General features: G+C 55.6%; 1 protein-coding gene and 1 long non-coding RNA gene across 13 annotated transcripts in view; one reads left to right on the top strand and one right to left on the bottom strand.

Moving 5' to 3' along the window:
* The window catches only part of CACNA1A (calcium voltage-gated channel subunit alpha1 A), a 180588-nt gene extending 165434 nt beyond the window's left edge, over positions 1 to 15154 (top strand). For 10 of the 12 annotated variants that reach the window (XM_030546108.1, XM_030546115.1, XM_030546107.1 and 7 more), the window contains 3 exons: positions 5706 to 5901; positions 7599 to 7831; positions 13491 to 15154. In XM_030546108.1, the coding sequence (XP_030401968.1) occupies positions 5706 to 5901; positions 7599 to 7831; positions 13491 to 14120 (1059 nt within the window). In that variant the 3' untranslated portion in view covers positions 14121 to 15154. The remainder of the gene's footprint in view (positions 1 to 5705; positions 5902 to 7598; positions 7832 to 13490) is intronic. The other 2 variants (XM_030546120.1, XM_030546118.1) reach the window with 2 other exon arrangements.
* On the bottom strand, positions 9761 to 12716 carry LOC115642521. The gene is made up of 2 exons (XR_003998198.1): positions 12462 to 12716; positions 9761 to 12224 (listed from the first exon to the last, which is right to left on the bottom strand). It is a non-coding gene; the product is annotated as an uncharacterized LOC115642521 (long non-coding RNA).
* Positions 15155 to 17053: the final 1899 nt, after the last annotated feature.

Consider the following 17053-nt stretch of genomic DNA (forward strand, 5'->3'; position numbering starts at 1 on the left):
CATAAGGCTGGTCTCGCTAGAGAAACTGACTGGCAATCCCAGCGGGGCACTCTGTGGGAAAATCAATTCGATTTCAGACTGGAATAGCTGCACTGCAGGAGGGGGCTGTTGTGGTTTTCCAGGATATGTCGTGGCAGAAGTGGCAGCTTTATTCTGCTCTAGCTATGCCAGGAAATCTCCCCCCATGAAGACAAGGCTAAGAGATGTGACGTCAAACACTGTATTAAACCGCTGCAACCTCTAGCCAGCTGCCAGAGACTGGTGTGGACAGAAGAGAACCCTCCTGGAACCACTTTAGCTGGCTGAGGTGTCACTAAGGGGACGTCTCCACTGCAGCCACAGGCTGTGCCTGCAGACATAGCCCAGTTTGAGCTAGCGAACTCGGATCCTGGAGCCGTGAAGTTGCGATTGCCCAGGTCTCGGTGCAGGCTGGACAACCCCAGCGGGAGCTCTGGGTAATAACTCGGTCAGCTAGCGACCCCTGAAGCGACCCTTGCAGTACCCAGGCGAGTGATTTCTGATCGCTCAGGTCTGGCCATATGAGCTGGGCATGCGCCATGATTGCAGGGTAGACATGCCCCTAGCCAGCTCTCCACGCAAGATTTGTCCTGTGGTGCCCGTCTCCACTTGGGAGGGACGTTTTACCAATATTCTGATACAGCTCCCAGTGTGGGCCCAGTTATACTGGCATAAAGGTGCCTTCAACCAGTATAAAGGTGCCGTGACCCAGTATTGCTAATTCCTCATCCTGAACAGGGAATAGCTGTACTAATAAGCAGCGCTGGTAGTCAGCTATGCACCACACGAGTTTTACACCTTTAACCAATCCGGTAGAGCTAAATCAGGACAGCTGGTGTAGACGAAGGTGGAGGCTACCGGACAGATTTCTGCCAGCGTTGCTCTGTCGGCCGGGAGGGTGAAGATGGGGGTTCCCAGACCGACACAGCTGTGCTGACAGAATCCCCTAGCGCAGGTGCACTTGGCAAACCTGCTTTCCCTGGGCTGGCTTGTTTTGCTCGCTGGGGCTGGGATAAGCCACCGTGGGAAAAGCGCAGCTTTGCTTGTATAAGGAGCGCTTCGCTGGTATGGGCAGGAGCGGCGCCAGGGTTTTTGGCGCCCTAGGCGCAGGGCCGGCTCGCCGGTCCCGCAGCTCCAGTGGACCAGCCGCAGGCGTCCCTGCGGACAGTCCACTGGTCCCGCGGCTCCGGTGGACCTGCTGCAGGCGTCCCTGCAGACAGTCCACTGGTCCCGCGGCTCCAGTGGACCTGCTGCAGGCGTCCCTGCAGACAGTCCACTGGTCCCGCGGCTCCGGTGGACCTGCTGCAGGCGTCCCTGCAGACAGTCCACTGGTCCCGCGGCTCCGGTGGACCTGCTGCAGGCGTCCCTGCAGACAGTCCACTGGTCCCGCGGCTCCGGTGGACCAGCCGCAGGTGTCCTTGTGGACAGTCCACTGGTCCCGCGGCTCCGGTGGACCTGCTGCAGGCGTCCCTGCAGACGGTCCGCTGGTCCCGCAGCTCCGGTGGACCAGCCGCAGGCGTCCCTGCGGACAGTCCACTGGTCCCGCGGCTCCGGTGGACCTGCTGCAGGCGTCCCTGCAGACGGTCCGCTGATCCCGTGGCTCCGGTGGACCTGCCGCAGACGTCCCTGCAGATGGTCCGCTGATCCCGTGGCTCCGGTGGACCAGCCGCAGGCGTCCCTGCAGACGGTCCGCTGGTCCCGCGGCTCCGGTGGACCTGCCGCAGACGTCCCTGCAGACGGTCCGCTGATCCCGTGGCTCCGGTGGACCTGCTGCAGGCGTGCCTGCAGCTGCTCCCCCAGAGCCATGGGACCAGCGGACCCTCCGCAGGCACGCCTGCAGGAGGTCCACCGGAGCAGTCTGCTGCCCTTCCAAATCCTGGGGCGCTAGGTGACCGCCTAGGTCACCTAAATGGAAGCACCGGCCCTGAGTATGGGATCCTGGTCTAGCTACACCCCTACATACTTGGCCACGGTCTTAGTGCCCCCAGGCTGACCATGATCAGCTGGCGCATATGGCAGGTCAGTCTGCACTGCTGTTTCCAGCCACGTCCGTTTAAAGTATCAGAGGGGTAGCCATGTTAGTCTGGATCTGTAAAAGCAGCAAAGAGTCCTGGGGCACCTTATAGACTAACAGATGTTAGTTTAAAGGGGTTTGCTAACACCGTTTCCCTAGTCTACACAGTTCCCCTCGGGGTGGCACATACCCCAGGGCAAAGGGGCTGAGAGTCTGTGTTATTCTGTGGATTGCGGTAGGGCCTGTGAGCCCCAGGCAGGGACTGTACCCTCACTGCGCTAGGCTCTGTACTTTATTTATTAGGTGTATTACAGTAGCGCCCACAAGCCCTAGTCATGAACCAAGACCTCATTGTGCTGGGCCTGTGTGTTTTTTATTAGGTGTATTACGGTAGCCTGCTCTGTGCCTGGGCTGTCCAGACACAGAACAGAAAGATGGGCCCTGGCCCAAACTCTTGCAATCTCTTGTGACTCCAGGGAAGTGCAGCCTAGGGGAGGAGGAGGCAAAACTGGCTTCCACCATCTCTGTGCCCTCCCACCCATGGGCTGAAAGGCCCCCCGTGGGGCATGGGGTGGGGAGTTCTCCCACTGGAGCAGTGAGTGCAGGGCAGGTGTGACATGCTCCAGCGTGGGATGTTTGCTACCCCGAGGTCAATGAAACACAAAGTGCAGGCGACAGGGAGACAGGCAGCTAGTGTTTAAAAGAGGGGGCTGGAGCCAGGACACGGGTCTGTGCCTGGTGCTGTAAGGAGAGTACAGTCTAGTGGTGAGGGCAAGGGCTGGGTGCCAGGACACCTGGGTTCTGTTCTAGCACTGGGAGAAGAAGTGGGGTTTCTTGGTTAGATCAGGGAGACTAGAACTCATGACTCCTGGATTCTGCTCATTCGCTGTGCCTCAGTTTACCCTCCAGTAACTGTGATCTCTCTCCTAGGGGGTGTTTGTGAGGTTTAATTAGTGCTTGGAAGGCGTCTCCCAGTCTGTTGTGGATGCTTCTGCACCACAGCAGGGAGAGGCAGCTAGAGCTCCTCTACGGGGCGGTTCTGTTTGTGGGCCCGTAGCTCTTTTGAATGGAAATCGCCATCCTGGTTGTGTGGGGGAAAAGGGATAGAGGCAGCGGGGACTGGGCAGAAGAGCGGTCAGTGCTGGGATTCTCCTTCCCACACTGTAGCACTGATGCCCCCTCCCAGGTTTGAACAGGTCCGCCCTGGGATTGCTGTACAATGGGCCTGATTCTTAGCTCCCTGCTCTAAGGACATGGTTTTTCCCCGTCGTATCTCTGAGCTACAGGGCCCCTCTGAGCTACAGGGCCCCTCGTCTGACCAGCTCCATCTAGTGTTGCTGGAGGGTCTTTGGGCATAGATGATAAGGCCTTCTGGGTGTCTCCAGAGGCACTTCGCCTGTAGATGTCACTGGTGATGGTGTCTCCTGGGTGTCTCCAGAGGCACTTTGCCTGTAGATGTCACTGGTGATGGTGTCTCCTGGGTGTACCTGGAAGCACTTCGCCTGTAGATGCCACTGGTGATGGGGTCTGCTGGGTGTACCTGGAAGCACTTCGCCTGTAGATGCCACTGGTGATGGGGTCTCCTGGGTGTTCCTGGAAGCACTTTGCCTGGAGATGCCACTGGCAATGGTGTGTCTCTGGAGGCAGTTCACCTGTAGATCCTGCTGCTGGGTGCCCTGGAGGAGCAAAGCCTGTGGGGAGAGGCCCTGCTGATACTCCCAGGAGGATTGTGGTCGAGGTCAGTTTAACATCCCTGCTGGATGGTGGAGCCCCCCGGACATACTGGAAACCACTGAGTCCCTTGGAAGCCCCCTACAAGTCCTCTCCACCCTTTTGAATGCTATGCTGGCAGCACACACTGCTGCTGCCCCTGCTTAGGCCCCTCAGTGGGACTGCCGTGGTGGCCTCACCAGGGGAGGGGAACAGGACAGCTCCCGCTTGGGGGAATGTGGCATTTTTGTGGGCTGTGCTTCCCAGGCTCTCCAGGTGGCCACATCTCACCGGCCTGAGCCATTGCAGACAGCGAGAGCCTTTGAGTGGGTTCCGTGGGGGCCAGCCCGTGGCATTTACAACCTCCTTCCCAGCCGTAGACAGGATGGGATCGGCCCGTGGGAAGGAACCCAAGTAGCAAGAGACACAATCCTTCAGTTTGCCTGGCTATGGAGAGTGGCACCTAGAGTGGGAAGAACAGAGTATCTAATGGGTAGAGCTTAATCGGGAGCCAGGTATCCTGGGTTCTCTGTCTGACGTGAGTGTGGTGTAGTGGTTAGACCACAGGACTCCTGGGTTCCATTCCCAGCTCTGCCACAGACTTCCTGTTGGATTTGGGTGAGTCATCGCCTTTCCCTGTGCCTCAGTTTTCCCCTGCATACAATGGGGAGAACAGTCCTTACCAACAGGGCAGGCTGGGGGCGTGTCCATAGGATTTAATGCACGGGTGATAATTTGAGATCTTCATTGTAAGAGAAAGCCAAACTGTTATCTCAGCCAGCCCTGCAGTGCTGGTCAGATCACTCCCTGCCATGCTGTGCTGCGTGGGGCGGCGTAGACTCCAGGGAGCCGAGCTGCATTCGCTCCCCCAACCCCCCAAATAACCTCATGGGGGAGAGGGTTCACAGAGATAACGGGCCCAAGGCACCAGTGTGACAGGATCCTAGAACTGAGAGCTGCTAGCTCCCCAGCTGAGGTCCCCAAGCCCCAGGGACGAAGAGCCCCAAGAATTGGGACCCCGGGGTCATACATCCCTCTCTGAGGTCCACCACTAGTGCAAGAAACACAGGGCTTGTGGGTGGGTCCATCTTGCAGCGAGGGACAACCCAATGATCCACTTGGGAGAGGGGCCACGTACGTGACACGGAGGGGTGGGTGTGGCCATCACAGGCCATGGACCCAGGGAGGGGACATTCCTGAGCCCGACAAAGCAGCCCCTCAATCTCCAGGGCCCCATGGGAGTGAGGCCCCCATGCTTCCACCAGCCCAACCATCTCACCTATGAGACCTTTCGAAGGTGGGTTCATAGAGTCGTAGATGCCAAGGCCTGAAGGGACCATTGTGACCATCCAGTCTGACCCCCCTGGATAACCCAAGCCGGAGAATTCCTAGAACAGCACTTTTAGAAACACATCCAGTCCTGATTTCAAAATTCTCAGGGATGGAGAAGCCACCATGACCCTTGGTGAATTCTTCCTGTGGGTAATTATTCTCGCCATGAAAAATGCCAGTCTGAATTTTCCTAGCTTCAACTTCCAGCCATTGGATCATGTTAGACCTTCCTCTGCTAGGTCTGGGGGCCTGGCTTAGGGCCCAGTCCTTCAAGGCGCTGAGCTCAGCGGAAATGGAGGGTACTCAGCTTCCCTTAGGATGAGGGAGAACCAGCTGTGCAATGTCATAGGTCCATGGGTGGACAGATGGCTCCATAGACCCTTGGGTGGAAAGATAGATCTGTAGACAGTTCCGTGCATGACTCTATGGAGGTCTCCGTGATTCCTTAGCTCCAGGGATAGAGAGTGACGGAGACATGTGGGTGGAGGGACAGATTGATGTAGTTTCAATAGGATTAGTCGGCATTTGTTTGTAACTCCATCCCTGTACCCCTCCCCCTTCCCGCAGGCTTCCCCGTCCCCCAGCAGCGTCATATAAATCTATGGGTCTCGGTCTGTCATTTCCTTTGCAGACGATCACGGATGCCAGCCCCATGAAGCGCTCTGCCTCCATGCTGGGCCACTCGCGCTCCAGAGGCATCCGGCTGGACGACTACTCCTTGGAGAGGGTGGTCCCCGAGGAGAACCAGCGGCACCACCAGCGGCGGAGGGAGTGGAGCCACCGGGCCTCGGAGCGCTCACTCAGCCGCTATGCGGACGTGGACACAGGTGGCATGGCTGTTGGGGGGGATGCACCGCCTGTAGGCTGTGTTAGACCCGCTCTGCTCTTGCCAGGGAGGGAGTCAGACTAGCCCAAGCATGTGAGCTGGTGCCCTCGAGCGGCCATGGGCTGCGGAAGCAAAGTCCATGGAGTTACGCAGTGCAAACTGGGTGTGAGTGAGATCAGGAGCCAGATCCTCAGCAGCGTAAATCATCTGGTGCTGCTGAGAAGGGAGAAGCTCCGTCAGGGCCGGCTTTAGGAAGTGCGGGGCCCAATTCAAACAGTGTTGACGGGGCCCTGGCAGGGATGACTTAAAAAAAAAACACATGAGGCTTGTATCACCTGGCGGTGCTCTGAGTCTTTGGCGGCACTTTGGCGGTGGGTCCTTCACTTGCTCCAGTTCTTCAGCGGCACTGAAGGACCCGCTGCTGAAGTGTCGCCGAAGACCCAGAGTAAGCGAAGGACCCGCTGCTGAAGTACCGTTGAAGACCCGGAGAGAGTGAAGGACCGGCCGCTGAAATGCCGCTGAAGACCCAAAGCGCCACCAGGTGAGTAAAAGTTAAAAAGGCGCCTCTAGCCAGGGAAGGGATTCTCTCTGGGCGCGGGGCCCTCTTAGGCGCGGGGCTCGATTCGGGGGAATTGGTGGAATAGGTCTAAAGCCGGCCCTGAGCTCCGTTTCCCCACACACACACACCCCAAGCCAGTCAGTCCTGCCCTGTACCCTATTTGCAGCCTCCCTGACCCAACCAGCCTGGAGCTGGCACCCCCTGGAGGGGTTAGGAGAGGCTGGCCGGGAGCTCACTGGCTGGTTCATTGAAGCACATGGAGACCCTTGGATAGAGAAGGGCTGGGATGACTATACGGCTTCTTGGTTCTGGCCAGACCAGCACTAGGGAGCAGCAGAAATCTCCTAAGACACCCAGGCCCCGGCCATTCCTGACTGGTTCAGCGCACACAAGTGCTTCCTCTACTTTCTGAATAGTCATCCAGGTCCCAAGGCCTTGTCCACACCTAAAACACTGCTGCGTGCTGCCCCCTCCTATTAACTGCCTGTCCTACTACGCCTCCACCCTCCCGCCCCTTTCAGTGGGAAAGTGCCAGACCTTTTGTGCAGTCGCTTTCCTGAGGTCAGAATCTGGGATCCGGAGTACGCCCCATTGGTTCTGATCTCTGTTACCCTGGTGTGAATCCAGAGTAAGATCCATTGGGCCTGATCTCTGTTACTCTGGTGTAAATCCAGAGTTCACTCCATTGGATCTGATCTCTGTTACACTGGTGTGAATCCAGAGTACGCTCCATTGGCTCTGATTTCTGCTGCACTGCTATAAAATTGGAGTATCCTGTACTGGGTCTGATCTCTGTTATCCTGGTGTAAATCCAGAGTAAATGCGACTGAAATCAGATTTTGTTTGTATGGGCTGATTCTCCTCTCTCTTACACCAGTTATACACCAGGGTCAGCCCATTGACCTCCCTGGAGTCACTTCTGATTTACAGCCCTGTGAGTGAGCCCTAGGTACTGAGATATCATAGCACTGAGCATGGTGTGAATGTCCAGGTAGTAACAGGCCACCGGACTGTAGTGCAATTGCACACCACGTGCCACGGGACTGTTGTGTTTCCTGGCCACAGATGCTAATTGGATTGATGGCAAATGGTTTCCAGGAGCGTAATAATCTCTGCCTCCCCCTCTCCCGCCACGGCAGGGCTGGGCACGGACCTGAGCATGACCACGCCATTGGGCGACCTGCCTCCCAAAGAAAGAGACCAGGAGCGAGGACGACCCAAGGACCGGAAGCATCACCACCATCACCACCATCACCGCCATCACCACCCCTCCTCCGACAAGGAGCGACATGAGCACAGCCGGCCCCGCTCCAGAGACAGGCGCTGGTCCAGATCCCCCAGCGAGGGCCGTGAGCACGTGCCCCACAGGCAGGTGGGTCTGGCTTTCCACTCCCCTCTTCACCTTCAGGGATGGGCACAGGAGTGGGGAGTGGGGGCAAAGCAGAGCCAGCCCGGAGCTCCCTGCTCCTTGGGGAGCGAATTCCAGCTGTCCAGCAGGCTGAGCAAACATTGCTGGATCCCAGCGAGGGCGGAGCAGAATGGGTTGGAGGCCCAAACTGACGCAAACATCTGTCACAGGTGCTGATCCCAACCCAGCTTGGGGCAGATCCAGCAGGGGCTCGTTCTCTGGGATCTGGGAGACAGAGGGAGGAGCTGCTCTGTCTCACTTGCTTAGCAAGACCCCTGGCTGTTCTTGGCTTGTGGATCTAAAAGCCACAAACTCGTAGGGCCTAATTCTCAGCTATACGAATGCTCCTTCACACTAGCCACTAGAGGGGGACAATGAGCCACCATTAGCCACACCTCCTGGATGGGGAAGCTCCGCCCACACCTCAAAGGGCTGCACAGATTCAGTTTCCCTGTGGCGGGGGCGTCGGGGGGATCAGACCAGTGGCTTCTTCATCTAGAAAGCAGGAGTCCCTGCTGCCTGGTCTAAAGGACCAGAGACTAGGGTTGGTGATGTGGCCACTAGAGGGGGGCAAAGAGGGAAGTTATGGGTCTGTCCTGTGGATGGGGGATTGTCGTAAGCGTTCACTGGGGGAACGGGCCCAGCCAGACACTGCACCCCCTTGTCCCTGACCAGAGGGGAATCCCACAATATCAGCCCCGCTGAAACAACGCCCCAGCTGGCCAATCCCTGAGTGGCAGTCCAGGGGGGGAGGGCCTGTCCCCAGTCACAGACAGACTGAGTGACTCCCAGATCCAGAGCACCAGAGGCAGGCATGACCCAGAAGGGTTTTCCCCCTTATTCTCCCCCAGCGGGTGATCAACCCAAAGACCCCCCAACCCCTGCACCTGCTTCTTTCGAGCCAGAAGCAGTGAGTCTAACAAACAGTGGTGCTGCCCACCCGCTGCCCCGGGGAGTTCCTGAGCCGGGGGTGAGATGGACAGGAGCACCAGGGATCCAAGGAAGGAAGGGAGGTCCATGTGCCATTGGAGCGGTGTGGGAAATGGGGAAAGGGCCCAGAGGATGCTGGGAGGATCAGAGCCAGAGTAAGCTCCGCTCCTGTCCACACACACACACACACACACACCCGCTTCCCAAAGGAAGGAGGGGAAACTGCAGGAGGTGGGAAAGCTCCTCCTGGCAGCTGGAGTACCCAGTTTTCAGATTTAGGGCCCGGCACTGGGGCACTCCACGCTATAGGGGTAGTTCAGCCACCAGAGAGTGCTCTGAAAAACGCAGGCAATAACCCAGGGTAAAACCATGGGCTGCTCGTGGCAGCCCTGGGCAGGAGTCTCAGCTGTGGATTTAAAGGGACCATCAGGTGGAACCGCCAAGGGCCGGAAGTCAGCCGGCCCCATTCTGAGCTCACTTGCACACCAGGGTAAATCTACTGAAGTGGGTGGAGTGACTCCAGATTGACACTGGCATAGCCAAGAGCAAAATCTAGCCTCCCTCAGCCTCCCGCTCATGCACCATGTGTGTGAAGGGCTGTGAGCCGAGCGGGGGGGCATTTTCCCTGCCCCTCCCCCTCGCTGGAATGCTGACATGAGGATCAGAACTGGGCCCCAACCTACCCCCTCACCTGATTGACACCGGGGTGAGCGAGAGGGGGATGGGGGAATGGGACAATGGAGAGGCTGGGAGGCTGCTCGGGACGGGGGGGAGGCTTGATGAGGGGATGCCCTGTCGCTCAGACGATGACGAGTGCGTCGAACTCTCTTCAAGCCCTTTATTTTGGTTATTTTCACCATTCACCCACCCCCACCCCCACTCCCCAAGCCATTGGTCTTCCCCGCTTGTTTCTCGGGGGCGCCATGCGACGGGTCTCGAGTCACATCTTTATTTCTGTGTCCGTTGTGTTTGGCTCCGCTGTCACAGCAAGGGGCAGGCGCAGGTAAGATGGTTGGGGAGCAGAGACCCAAAAAACGAACCGGGGGCGCCCCCGCCCGCCATCCAATGTCTGTGGTGTCAACCCTTTGCTGTTACCGCTGGTGGCCACTGACACCTCTGGGTTTCGTGACTCTGGAAAGTTTGGAATGAAGCTGCTCCTAAACCGGGCCCACATGCACACGGAGCTACGGGCACACCCCTGGCACATGCACACAGAACTACGGGCACATGCCCATGCCTGGCACATGCACACAGAGCTACGGGCACATGCCTGGCACATGCACACAGAGCTGTGGCACACACCTGGCACACCCAGAGATATGGACACAGACCTCACACACAGAGAGATACAGGATTGGCAAACACGTGGCACATGCATAAATATGGGCACCTATGTGGCACATGCCCAGAGAGACAGGCACACACAGAATACATACGGTCATAGGCACACATCTGACACGCCCTGAGATATGTGAGGATTAGCCCTGCTTTGAGCAGGGGGTTGGACTAGATACCTCCTGAGGTCCCTTCCAACCTTGATATTCTGTGATTCCGTGTGCAACAGGTAGCGCACCTGCACCAACACGCATGGCATATATGTACAGCTGGGCACGCGCATAGCACATGCAGACATGGATATGGGCACACGTGTGGCACACATCCATCCCCAAAGATACGGGCACACTCAGGGCACACCCATGCAGACGCATAGCCATGCGGGACACATGCATGGCAGACACATAGATATGGGAACATACATGGCAGTGTAAGTGAGGTGGATACCCAGCACAAACACCATTTGGACCCATCAGATTCTCTGTCTATTGCCTACACCCCTGTGACAACATGTAGCACCAGTGGAGCTGCCGTGGGCTGAGGAAAATCAGACCCCAGGCTCCTTGATGGATCAAGGCATCCGGCCTCTTTCTCTTTTCCGATCCACAGCACTTGTTTAGAGGCATCTGACTGTAGGGGCTAGCCAGAGGGAGCCTGTTACAGCACATCCCCAAGGGCTAGCCTGCGTATGAACCATTGCCCCCTGCTGGATGATTGGAGCAGCTGAGCTGTGTGTCACAGCTCCTATACGGCTGAGGGGGAGTCTCCTTTAGGAGCCTGGCTTTTGGAGCAGGAGGGCCCATGCTCTGCCCTCCCTAGAGCTGAGAAATCCGGAACAACCTCAGAGGAAATCCTGGATCTGCTGCCACTGCAGCACAGTCCTCCTTCCCCACACCTCTGATTGCTCAGAGCTGCCTGTCTCTACTCACACATGGAACATCACAAAGGAATTTCATCACCATAGCTTAAGGCCACTCTCCTGGGTCAGCGCCTGTTGACCTGATGTAGCATTTCCAGTAACCTCTCATTCCAAGCATAGTGGAGGCCGTGGGGTTCAGGCTAACTCGCTGCTTTCCTCCCCCATCCCCTTGGTTTGGGGATCCTCTCCAGAGAAATCCTGCTGGAAGCTGTTTCCATCTGTCAAAGGTGCCCTGGCAGATCTGATGGCCATTGATGTGGGGCTCGTGGGACATCAGGCACTGTAGGAGCACCCGCCAGGTGGATTCTGAGAGGTGTAAACCCAGACTGATTTCAGTGGAGTGAGCTGGGTCTGAGTCCACCCTGGTCACACTGAGAATGGACCTGGGCCTGAGGAGGCCAGTGTGAAGCAGACAGAGGTTCTCGTTCTCCTACCCACTCCCTAGGATGAGAACCAGCCAGGCATCAAGAGCAGCCCAGAAGTCACATTTTGCCAGAGCTGGAGGGACCATGAACCTCCACAGTCTGGCAAGCTTGGATCTACACCGAGAGCCTGTGGTTTCCATGTGGTTCTCTGATGTCGGTGACCACAGCTAGACCTGGAACACCCAACCAAGGGCTTCCCATCAATCTTCAACAGCTTCCCAGTGTGTGCCCTGCACTGCTTCGGGCACGACATCTGCGCAAGTCAGGCTCTTGTGTCCAATCCAGTGTTGCAGACAAGCTAATTCTACAGCCTGTTGCCAGATTCTTTCCCCAGCTGAGCTGGATTTCCAGGCTCTTTCTCCTGCTTTTCACACTTCTCCCAGATACACTCTCAGCAGGGCAAGGCCCATCAGGCACAGGCCCCCTCCTCCTCTCTCCAGTGTGGACAAGGGCAGCCCATTCCTAAACCAGGATGGAGCTTGCCCCACTGGTTTGAGACAGCTGGAGAGATATGAGCCGGATTTGAGCAGGAGACGACTCACCCCGAATCTCCGCCTGGTGGAGAAGCAAGACTGCGGTGGCTGAGCGGAGGCTTTAAGAGGGCAGCAGTGTCTCACCCGCTGGACTGTCCTTCTCTCTCACCTTCTAGAGGGCATCAGAGAGTCCCGTGCATCAGCAGCGTGGAGGGTCCAGATCCCAACCTCCCCAAAGGCTGGCAGGATCCGCCCGTGCGAGAGCCAGGGAGGATCTGTGTGGGAAGCACGAAGAGTGGAGAAATTCAGCACAACTCGGCAGCCGCCCCTTTGACCTTTCTGCTTCACTATTGCTCAGCCAACCCTCCAGCCCCCCTTTGCCTTGCAGCAGCCAGGCCAGTGGGGCACGGATAGATATAACCTCCACACTGAGGCCTTATCTGTACGTCCAGCGGCAGAGCAGCACATCTGGTGACGCCGCCCTGTGCCGATAGGAGAGACCATAAACCCACCTCTAGGAGCGGCAGAAACGCAGCCCCCTGCCCCCCGCCGACAGAGCGCTGTGCGCACAAGTGCTTGTGTCGCTCGGAGGTGGACTAGGCTGCAGTGTAGACGTAGCTCCAGGTTCCAGAGAGTGAAGGGGGATATAAAAGGCATGAGCCACTCACCAGCTGACTGACGGGGCCGGCAAAGGATCTCCTCCTGGGGCAGGTTATTACATTGGCCCTCCCCCCGTGGGGTCACAAGGAGCCGAGTTCCGATTCTGGGTAAGTCGCCTCCCTTTCCAGCGGGTAAGTAACCCTGGCCATGGGCGCTTCCGCCCGACAGCGCGGACGCCCGCAGTCACGCAGCTCTCTCTAGCGAAGCCCAGAGGCTCCCGCCAGCACCACACACTGTGCTCTCCCCGACGAGGTCAGCTCAGTTCCAAACTTCTCCAGACCCAGTGCTCTCCCCTCATCTTCCCTTGCTGGACCCCCCCCAACCCAGTTTCCCCACCCCACCGTCCCTCACCCCCCCCTTCTTTTTTTCAACACCAGCTGTTTATTTTCCTTTGAGTTCCTTTCGGTAACGGTGTAACTCATGCTCTGCAGGCCCTGCTGGTTTTCTCGCTCGCTCGCTTGCCCGCTCGCTTTTAACCCTTTCCTCTCTTTCTTTCAAAGCGTGTGAGTAATTTTTAGAAGTTTTCTGCTACTTTTTAAAAACCCCAAAACTTACAAAAACTCCATTTCTCATTTCTCTTCTCACTTTTTTCCCCCTTCTTTCGTTGTTTTCTCTTTTGGTTTCTTTTCTTCTCCTCCGTTGGTCTCTCGATCCCCCTCTTCCCGTCCTCCCTTCCGTGGCTGTTGCTTTTTCTTCTCCCCCTCCATTATTCCCCCCCTTCTTTGGTTCCTTCACCCTCAAATCCCCGGCCTTCTTTTCTCGTCCTTGTCTCTGTCTCACCTTCCCTGCCCCTTCCAACCCCCCTTCCCTTTCTGTCTCTTCTTGGTTAATTTTCCTTGTATATTTTCTTTTTGATTTCCTTTGTTTCAATTTTCATGTAGGGTAGTAGTTCCGTAAGTGGCAGTCCAGTCCTTTCAACATCCGGCACCAGTACCCCAAGGCGAGGACGCCGCCAGCTCCCACAGACCCCTTCTACGCCCCGGCCACACGTGTCCTATTCCCCTGTGGTCCGTAAGGTCATCAGTACAGGCCCTCAGCAGCCGCCACAGTCAGTGCATCACCCCAGCAGGATATCCACCCCCGTGCCGAGACGATACCCCTTGCTCCCCGCCGAACCCCAGGTGGTGGAGCGGCCCGGCAGATCACCTGCCATGGAGAGACACACGGTCCCGCTGCGGAACGATTCACCCCGAGCCTACCGCCACGCCAGCAGCCGGTGGTCGGCGCCCCACGTCTCCGAGCCGCACCCAGGACCCCGTCGTGGCGGTTATTACCGGAGTCCGGACTGTGCCGCGCCCCCCAGCGAGGACGCCTTCTCCTATGAGACCACACACATCAGCAGCTCAGGGCGTTCGCCCAGGACTTCCCGGGCGGGTGGCGGCTCTTCACCCTCCAGGCCTGGGCGGCGACTTCCTAACGGATATTTCCACTCCCATGGAGCAGCCAAGCCACGCTCGCGCCACGGACTGCATGAACCCTCTAGCGAAACTGACGAAGATGACTGCTGCTAACCTGGACGCGGCTTGACACACACATGCACACTCGCAACACACACACACTGGACAGAGACGACATTACCAGATTTGGGGGGGTGGGGGGAGGCAAAGCACATGGAAATCACAACAATCTGCCCTAGGGGAGGTGTCTGGAGAGAGAGTGCTCCAATTGCCGAGGGAAGTAACTTTGGTTGGAGGGGTTTCCTCGGGGTGGGGTGGGGGAGGATGAGGGGATCTAGTGACCAGAGCATGTTTATCTTTTACAGATCAAGTTGTGTGTGGTGGTTCGGGGGTGGGGGGGAGGGAGGGAACCAACCAGTTCTTCGAAATCTAAAGAAGGTTTGAAAATAAACTGGGGAAAGAGACTGCAGTCCATGCAAGATGCCCTCAGGTAGCCTCTCCCACATGCAGCATCTGTCGGTGGCCCTGAGACAGCAGCCGGTTTTCCTCGGGTGCTTGGCATGGCGGGATGAGGAGGGGGGAAGTGCTTGGGTGTGACCCTCCACGCCCAACAAAGAAGTTTTAACAAAAATTCCACACCAGGAACAGCAACAAATCTTGACAAAACAAAACAAAAATCAGTAAAAAGGAGGGAGGGGGGGAGACAGAAGTATTTTTTTCTGAACTTCTATTGATGAGTTTTATCATCTTGACTTACCTGGTTAACTTCGAAACAAGTAAAGTTTGTGACCTGCCATTTTGAAGGACACGCACGTGCACAACCCCGACACACACACACACACAGAGGAGTGCTTGCTGGTTGTACCAAACCCTAATTATTACTGCCTGCAGAGATAAATAAACAGAAAACCCACGCACACACAAGAAAAAGAGAAATAAATAACTAAACAGAAAGAAAAAAGACAAAAATAATAAGGAGGGGGGGAGTATTTTTCTTCCAATATTTTGGCCCTGCTTGAAACTAACAAAACAAAAAAACTGAAAATGTCAAAAGACAAAAAAAGTCCTTTGCTTCATTTCCTTTTTCCTACTTTGTTTGAGAAAAAAAATTAAAAGAAAATAAAACCTGTGGGATTGGGACTGTGAAATATTGCATGAGAAAATAAAAAAAAAAAGTTAAACATGAGAAAAAAACACACACAAAACCCCGAAAAAAATTAAAAAAAGGAATTTTTGATTGAAATGTTCTTAGTTCTTGGTGTGAAATGCTCTGAGCATTTGCTCTTTCCCTAGAAAAGTCAGTGAAACAGCTCTTCATCCCCCCGGCTGAAGGGTCCAACTGCGGGGGGATCACCTCCAGATCGTTCAGCCACATCTCAGCTTTCAAACCAACAGAAAGGCTCTAGCTGTTACAGTGAAGAAAATCTTGAAAATCCGACCCCTAGTGTGAGACTGAATCTGCTGGGAGCCTGAACCAATGGCTCAGAGCTGGGAACTGTCCTGCTTATTACATAGGTGGTTGACTCAGATACCAACAGTGATACCTGAAATGTCAGTAGCGTTAACTCTTTCGCTGCCCATCAAATCCCTGAGTAAAAGTGCAGGAGGATCACGTTGGGACCATTGACACAATATGTTCGTATTGGTATTGCAGGAGCCCAGTGGGCTGGGTGCTGTACATGATTGGGGAGGTGTGTTATGGTAGCACCTAGGAGCCCCAGTCATGGCCCAGAATGCCACTGTGTTTGGCTCTGTACAAACAGAACAAACAGTTCCTGGTTCCAGTCTTACCTAAGCTATTGTCACCTGCCTTGCGTGACTTCTGCTTTGGGCAAGGCCTTCAGTGGCACGCTGGGTTCCCCTCGCCGCATGTGGGACTCGGCGTCCTATGGTTTGGGAACAGCTGTTTAAAGGACGACAGGAATGTTGTGCACAATGACGCTGTGACCCGAGCCCCCAAGGCCGGGCGTCTTACTGCACAGGAATAGCAAGGTGGACAGAAGCTTTTCAAGAACAAACTAGCAGATGAGAGTCCTTGGCCTGGGTCCTCCTTTGGTTACTAACAAACCATCTATCCCTCCCTCCATTCACCTCCATGGGGAACTATCCACCCATCTCTATCTATCCATCACCTATTGATCTATCCATCCCTCTATATAAATCCATCTACAGATCAATCCACCCATCTCTCTCCATCACAATACAGATCTAACCACCCATCGCTGTCTATGCTTCCCCTACAGATCTCTGCACCTATCTCTATCCATCCCCATACAGGTCTCTCCACCCATGTCCATCCCCTACAAATCTATCCACCCATCTCTATCTATCCATCCCCTATGGATCTCTCCACTGATCTCCATCTATCCATCCCCATACAGGTCTCTCCAACTATCACTATCTATCCATCCCCTACAGATCTCTCTATCAATCTCCATCTATCTCGACCCATACACCCATCTCCATCTATACATTCTGAACAGATCTGTTCACCCATCTCCATTCATCCATCCCCTTCAGATCTGTTCACCCATCTCCATTCATCCATCCGTCCCTATTGAGATCTATCCACCCGTCTCCATCTATCCATTCCCTGCAGATCTATCCACTGATCTCTATCTATTCATCCCCTACAGAGCTCTCCTTCCATCTCTGTCTATTCATCTATCCACTCATCTCCATCTATCCATCCCCATAGAGATCTAGTCGACAATATCTATCTAGCCATTCCCTACAGATCTATTCACCCATCTCCATCTTTTCATCCTCTGCAAATCTGTCCACCCATGTCTATTCCATCCCTTACAGATCTCATCATCCATCTCTATCCACCCCCTACAGATCTCTCCATCCATTGACATCTGTCCATCCCCTACATGTTCACCCATTTTCATTTATTCATCTCCAACAGATCTTGCCATCCATCTCTATTTGTCCATCCAGCCCCATACAGATCTATACATCTATCTCTATCCATCCCCTCCCCACACAGATGTATCTGTCTATGGATCTCTAGCGATAGCCATCCATCCCTGTACGCGCCTCTC

Source organism: Gopherus evgoodei, unplaced genomic scaffold (genome assembly GCF_007399415.2).
Source record: "Gopherus evgoodei ecotype Sinaloan lineage unplaced genomic scaffold, rGopEvg1_v1.p scaffold_40_arrow_ctg1, whole genome shotgun sequence".
Lineage (NCBI taxonomy): Eukaryota > Metazoa > Chordata > Testudines > Testudinidae > Gopherus > Gopherus evgoodei.